Here is a 7,782-nt window from a genome sequence, read left to right on the forward strand (position 1 = left end):
GTCCCATTTCGATAAGAAATGTCCACATCAGCTGTTATACAACATTTTGGAGCAGGAGGGAAAGATTGTCAAACTGACCTGGCGCTCGCTGCTTTGGGGTAGAAGGAGGAAGATTAATTGTTAGGAAGGGAAAAAAAGAGCAGGCGGGAGTTAATGAAAGAGAAAACAGAACACAGGGGAACGAATTTAAAGGTCGTTTGAGGGCGAGAAAGTACATTTCTATAAGTTAGACATGGACGGACGTTCCAGCTTTGAAACAGGTGGCGTGAGGGGCTTTACAGCACATGAGGGGGACACTCGTACCTTTTTACAGTCCACTGCGGATCTCCTAGTCGAGTGTTGCCGTCGGCCTCCTGGAGAAAGACTGGATGTGATCAATGGGCTTTTATCGTGTTATGGAGTTCCTCACTCTCGGCCCCTCCGAGGCTCATGCTCACTGATTTAATGTACTGGGAGGATTTGTAAACTTTTCAGCAAAAAAAAGCTGAGATTCTGTTTCTTTATGGGACCACAGAGACTGTTTTGGCAACGGGGGTGTAGTGCACGTATTCAAGTGATATCCGATGTTTGCAATTACATTACTTAGAGATTGCAAATCGCAGGAGATTATGTTCAACAACTCAATCTTTCATGTTAGTATAATGCGAGGAATCTCTTATCTTCACAGTTTGTTTAAAAATTCGTTAATCACATCTACTTCAAACTTGGCAGGTGTGCTGCAGGGGGGGGGGGGGCCCAAGGAGGTGCGATGTTGCAATTTGAACATGTTCAATATTAATAGATTTTGATTAAAAAGACCAACAGAGCTTTGTAGCAGCAGGGACGAGATCTTATCAAACTAAGGGACGAGCTCTGTGGACTGAGTCGAGCTCCGGCCATCTTACAAAGAAGCGAACAGCCCTGTGTGCAGCAGAGGGGGGCACAGCTTCATGATCTTCATCCAGACGAGAACGCAAATAAACTACAATAACTTAAACAAGCCCCAGTAGGTGTGCATCGACAATCTGTCATATACCAGAGAAGAACACTGTGGTAATATTGGGCAAAGCAGACGCCTTTGAATTCCGATAATGTGGTGCAGGGATGCTAAATTTAGCTGTAAACTTGTATAAGTATAAAAAAAAAGGTATATAGCCGCAATTGGCACATGCTCATTACACAAACCAACAGTGGACACGTGTGAAGTCCTCAGATGTCTCCAAACGCTCAGTTTACTTGTGCACGTGGACATCTGTGTGTTGACGAGACGGCCAAACAATGAGGGAACAGTTTGTTTTGCACAGTCTCTGGACAGGGCATCAAACAGGCGTATTTAGAACAGGCGCTGCTGCTCAAGTCTTCTGTATGATGTGAATAACATTCCTCGCCGGGCGCCCCAGAGGTGCAGTTAACCAGTGAGCTGCTGCTCATCAACCTGAGACGCTCGACACACAAACATCACGGGTAGCAACTATATCTGTGAAAGCTTGTTTACATTAGAAATGTTCCTGGTAACCTGTTGAAATACTGAACTGAATAAACATTTGAAAGGTTGCTAAAAATAATGCTGCTGGGTAATTTAATAGTTTGAGATTTTTGTACGTGCAGCAGCTCCTGAGATTTACACTGATCAACGCTGACAATTACTTATTTTTATTCAAAAAGTGATTCAAGCGCAGCAATGTGACGAAGCAGCTCCTCATCTTCTCTGAGCTGATCGATGTGGATCAGGTTTGCATGTGAAGAATCACGAAGCACCACAACCGTGTAACAGGAAACCAACAACAGAGCTTGACTCCAACCTGGGTTCTGGAGAAAAGCTGGATCTCAGTAGGAGGCGTTGGACTGAGGTGAAGGTCGGTCAGAAGGGAGCATCTCATCAGGAGCACGATCAATTGCAGAGAAAGAAAGAGAGGGGGGGAGAAAATAAAAAGGGGAGAAAGCTATTATGGGCCCCGGCTACTTTCACTTCCACCCACTCGGCAGGACATGCCTCAGCCTGGAGGAATGCCCCATATTTACTTTCCCTCCTTCCCATTCCTCATCACCACACACGCTCAACACAAACACAGACTTCTCCCCGACTCTCTCTCCGCTTCACCCTCCTTCCTCCTCCGTCCCTAATGGAGCGGCCCAGACCGTCCTGTCAGATCTGTAATGTCATCCCGCTCGGAGCTACTCCCCTCGGCAATCTGCTGCTGTCAGAAGCACTTTGCCTGTGACCGCCAGCCGCTCTGATCAAATACCGACTTTAGCAGTTGTTTGAAGTGGTTTCCCTTCCTGCAGTGTATGTTTTGGGAGAGACGTCTTAAGGTAATAATGAGTTTAACATGTGTGACTTGGCAGAGATGGAAAAAGGTGTGCGTCCATTACAGCTGCTACCAATTTACACACTTTAACGGAGAAGTGCTTCTATCCACATGATGGATAAGCGTGTACAAAATACATTGTAATACACAATGTGAGTTGTGTGTTTGTCTTTTTCAGTCTGGAGGATTGAGGAAGAACGAAAGGATGCTAAAAATGTCTGCTGTTGCATAAACAGACACGTTATTTATTGTTAGATATGATCTGTTTGCTCCGATCTTATTTCTGATTGTGAAAAAATAAATCAATACAAAAATTAGAGAATTCCTTCTCATCCATTCCACAATCCTCCAGTGCTGGAGATTTTATCATTCTGGGAAAATGAGAAGAGATAGCAACGGATAATGTCTTGATTTACAAAAACTCATTTCGATGGTATGTCCGCGCTGATTACTGTGTTTTTTCTCTTCGGCCTCCGCAGGGTTTTGGGAGCGTGTCCGCAGAGCACTGGCTGGGGAACGAGTACGTTTACCAGTTGACCAGTCAGCGGCAGTACGCTCTGCGTGTGGAGCTGACAGACTGGGATGGACACCAGGCCTTCTCTCTGTACGACCGCTTCCAAATTGGCAGCGAGAAGCAGAACTACAGGTAAAAGTGCTCACGTTGCTACAAGCAGCCAGAGAGTAAGAGTAATGGGGGTTTCTCAGGCCAAGGGAACACGCAGCCAGCAAAGTGAAAGAGAGAAAAAAACAATTGTCTGTGTTCACTACAGGATTGCGTTGTAGCTGGGAAACTCAAACATATTCAGGGGACTGGATGTGCTTTTGTAGAATCCTTTGGTGGTGTGAGGTGAAGTAGCATATTTAGTGTTGATGCAATACAGGCTGAAAAATAAAGGAGTCTGTGAATCGCTGAACAAATTATTTTAAGCCTGAGAAAATGTTGGTCCGTCTGTTTCTTCACTTCACTTTGGTCCGGACGAAACTGCAACTACCAGATCGATTGCCATAACTTTTAGTAAAGATATTCATGGTCTCCAGAGGATGAATCCTGATACCTTTGAGGATCCCTTGACAATTCCTAGAGCTTCACAATGATAGGATTTTTGGTACAGCCATTTATGTTCCCCCTCGGGATGTATTCTAATAAGTGACGATCCTTTAACCTTCAGCAAAACTTATAACGGCTAGATGCTCTGGCCGGGTTAGACAGTTGTTGTTGTCATATTCTCGTGTTTGTGTGTTTTTCTCTCAGGCTTTTTGCTCATGTGACCGTTGACTCTTACGCAATCCGTGCAGCCTGCAAACATAATCGCTGTAAGAAGAAAAGGGAGAATAGGAAAAATATACGTTTTGAGTTGCAGTTACGCACAAAGTGTGAATGAAACACAAGCCATTATGCCGTAGTACAATGGGAGGACAATACGTCGATTGATTCGTTCAAAGCTCTTCAATCCTTTAAATTCAGTTATGGGAGTCTGCGGTGAGACTTTTCTAGTCCCGAAATCTTTCCAACCCCAAATGTATCGCTCGTCATTGTCTCCTCGTTGCAGACTTTCCCCTGATTGACGCTTTGTCCCTGTGTACTGCGGGGGCGAAGGTTTCTGTTTTCTTTTCAAGGGGGTTAATGATAACAGGCCTCAAACTATGGCAGATGCTTGGCCCTCTCAGATGTGGAAAACTACTGCAAATTCCACACAGTTCCAAGCAAGAGCTGGCTTCAGAGGAGAAGCTCTGACATCTCCAATTCTGCAGTTCTCACTGGATGGTTAGTTCCGTCTGATAAGAAGTCCCTTTAGTTGCGAAATGTCTTGGAATGACAAAGCAAGGGATGTGATTCTGCAGCTTAAAAGCCTTTTTGCCTCGATCCTTCCATTCCCTGAACCGGCGCTGCAGAAAAGAACACAGGTTTCAAGTGCTTCCCGACATCAGGCAGCATGAAGCGCGTTGCCACGTCTAATTTGAAGAATTCTCCCGTGATGACAGGGGTCTCACTTTATGAGATTTCCATCTTGAGGAGTGTGTACCTATAGAGTGGGCTGTGGGGGTTTTTCCCCCGAGGACTGGAGGAATAGATTTCAATCAAGCGGAAGAGATGAGATGTTTTTGTGTTTTGAACTTCTGGCACAGTTGAGGTTTTTGTTTGACCATGGTGTAAAGATCGAATCTAACTCCAGCTGTCGTTACCTTGAGTTTGTATTTCTTGCTCCGACTGCACAGGCACCGACTTCTTTCTGATTTGCTGTATGATAATCCCGCCTACATACTTTTAACTTCCCGTTTGAACCTTTAGCTTCTTTGGATTAGGCACATAATAATTATTTCTTAGCCGCTGAGGTAAGCAAAGGGCATCCCCGGCTGTTCCAGGCTGCTTGGGATGCAGGCTCATATTGTAAAAGGGCCCAATCGGCATTCTGATCTCTGTAAATAGATTTGTTCTTGAAAAATAGCTGCGGTATGATAATCACACGTTGCTCCTCTGAAACTCCGGCCAAAGCAAACCACCCGGCCCGGCCACAAACAAACCCTTCGCTGCCACACTCTGCTCTGTCTGCTTTGGCACCTCCCTCCTCTTTGAATGTCAAACAATCGGTGACATGTTTTCTTCGGATTGCATTTTTTACTGCTTTGAAACACAAGAGTTTGTTGGAAGCGATACGACTTTGTCTTTGAGTTGGTTCTGGATTGTTTTTCTCTCGTCCGCGATGGTTTACTGGAAAACCGTCCACGTCAGCACGAGTCAGGCGAAGATTTACAAAGACCTCATATGGTGTAGTCAGTCTTCGTCGTGCTCTCTCTCTCTCTCTCTCTCTCTCTCTCTCTCTCTCTCTCTCTCTCTCTCTCTCTCTCTCTCTCTCTCTCTCTCTCTCTCTCTCAAAAACACACACACATGCACACACAAGCACACTAAATGCCATTTGAAGTTGAGAGGAAGCCAACATGTCCTCCCAACAATGTTTTTGTACCAAAATTAGAACTCACAACCAGAAAAATAAAAGTGCACACACACACACACATTCACACACACACACACAATATAAATGTCATGTTTACGCTGAAACTTCAGAGCTGCCATTCATTTTTATAGTCTTGTAATTCTCACTGGCTCTGTCCACCATAACAATGGTGTTATGTCAATACATTATTTAAAAGCTGATGATTGATATTTTGAATAATATTTTGAAAACACGGAGGTTGCTGTTCAGCCTCAACTCCCGTTGGGTTGATGTTTTTATTTAAATTCGAAGAAAAAGAGCAAAGTCTCCAAAGTACTAAATGTTTGGCAAAGGTGCAGTGGTTGTTACAAAGACAGGATGCATGAAGGTATATCTCAGAGGATATTGAAGTTATGTGTATGCTCATTGTCTCAAGAAACCAAATCAATAATCTACAGTGTTCCCCAAATATGATATAGAATCATTACTTTTCTCAGTTAATACCCTTCGACTTTGTGCTTGTCTGTGTAAAAGACCTTTTCAGGAAGGAAATCCCACTTTTTCTTCCATGAATCCTAAGATAAGGTGAGAACTGATTACAGCTTGTTAACACAGCTGAGTCCAGGCGTCTGATAACTGGAAGTGCTTTGAGCTCCAAGGTTTTACCGAAAATTACTTCTCTCAGTCTAAAAACAAGAAAGGAATTTGGTCTACCGCTTTATTTCATTAATTACAGTATACGACAACATTATTATCAATGGAGATCAAAGTTAATGGATTACCTGATTCATATTATTCTTGGTAACACTGTAGTTTTGATAATTGATTAATTGATTGCGTGGTTATTCCGCAGTGTAGAAGATGAAACGTAGATGTAACAGCTGGAGCAGATCACAGAGAGCTGCATCAATACAATTACAGTCAAATAAAACAAATAAAAACGACACGGACGATGTCTTCATTCTGAGCAGGCGAAGAAAATTGCACGTTACACAAAATAAATAAAGCAACAAAAAAAGCCACAAATTGACCTGAATGCTACACAATGGTGGTTTAGATAAACATTGTTGAGAAAGAATACACAAAGGAGATTTTGTGAATTTTGCCATTATCATTATTCAATGAAGACTATTCTTTATTAAATGATTACGTCTCTGTGAAAGTCCCTCCAACAACTTTTATTTTGTTATTCTTTCAACAGAAACAAATCTTTGCTCAACTTGCCTCAAAGCCTGTTCACGTCCGTGTGCTTCAGTTTTATACACAAAAAAAGTATTTTAAATTTTCATGGAACGATTTCCAAGCAGCGGAAAGTGTTTCACCGAATGCCTGGGTGCAGTTACTGCATTTTAAAATGCTAATGTGACTGTGAAGATGCAGCGAAGTTCCCCGGGCACCTGACACAACATCCATTTCCAACACGTTCTGCAACAGGAACACTCGCTCACTTGGATATATGCACGGACACAAGTTGAGGTTTGAGAGGGAGAAATGTTTTGTCCGTTATATTCAAAGTTTACCAGCTGGAACAAAAGACCTTTGTGTTTATTTTAAACGAGCCATTTCATATTTATTCAATATCCTTCCTTGTTCACGCAGCCAACTCCTTAAATCCAGTGATTTCTCCATAGTGTGCGGTAATGGCCCGAGTTCCCCGTGGAATCAGTTACATCGAGTTTAGATGTTTTTCATGTGGGGATTTAGGAAAGAAATTGGCAGAGATTTTGGATCCAAAACACGGTGACCTCTCTCTCTTTTCCAAGACTCACACTGAGATAATCTCAGATATTTTAAGTTATGTCTGCTTGCAGCTCGTCCATGCAAGCTTCAGGTTCCACAGTTTCCAAACACAGAGATAAGGCTTCAAAGCTTACACCTAATAAAGGACTCATTTTTGTTTTTAAAGGTTTACCTGTATTCAAAGTTAAGTTAATAAAGTTGAGTGTGCGGTCAAATTAAAAAGCAACTTCTTATCATAATCATAATAACCAAACATTCCCAACTCAAAGTCCATATTGTAGTTTTTTCCAGAGCTTTTAACCACATCACAATCTAATCTTCATCATGCTGCAGTTTGCTCTGTTGCCATGGAGAAAGATCTAAACATGATACGGGTGCAATCGGCTACTGAACTCGCAGATCTACAGATCCATCTGCCGATGAAGTGTTGTGATTAAAATGGGAGCTGTGGAAAATGCTAATAAGTGGGAAAATACTTGTTTTTCAAGGTCAAAATGAATGTTATGCTTATCTTGACATAAACACAACGGATTTCCAGCTGTTAGCACAGGAAAGTGCAAAGTAAAGTCATTTCAGCTATAGATTTTGGAGTTTTCCAATGCAATGAGATACTCTGACGCTCTTTGCCTTTATTCTTTCTGATGGAAACCACTGACGTGTCTGCAGAAACCAGTGAGAGTGTCAATTCCATACGTGCATCTGTGCATCTGTGTCCCAGTGGAGCTCCATGACACCCAGTGGCCAGAGAGCAGCCGAGCAGGCCTCAGCCAGCCAGACACCTCTGTGGCCTCGCAGTCGGAAGCGACCATTGGTCAGGGCGA

General features: G+C 43.0%; 1 protein-coding gene across 1 annotated transcript in view; it reads left to right on the forward strand.

Moving 5' to 3' along the window:
* Nucleotides 1–7,782, forward strand: part of angpt1 (angiopoietin 1) — a 45,937-nt gene that overhangs the window by 30,501 nt on the left and 7,654 nt on the right. Inside the window, exon 7 of the mRNA XM_061092900.1 lies at nucleotides 2,768–2,934. Coding sequence (XP_060948883.1) covers nucleotides 2,768–2,934 — 167 coding nt within the window. The remainder of the gene's footprint in view (nucleotides 1–2,767; nucleotides 2,935–7,782) is intronic.

Source organism: Limanda limanda, chromosome 19, assembly GCF_963576545.1.
Source record: "Limanda limanda chromosome 19, fLimLim1.1, whole genome shotgun sequence".
NCBI lineage: Eukaryota > Metazoa > Chordata > Actinopteri > Pleuronectiformes > Pleuronectidae > Limanda > Limanda limanda.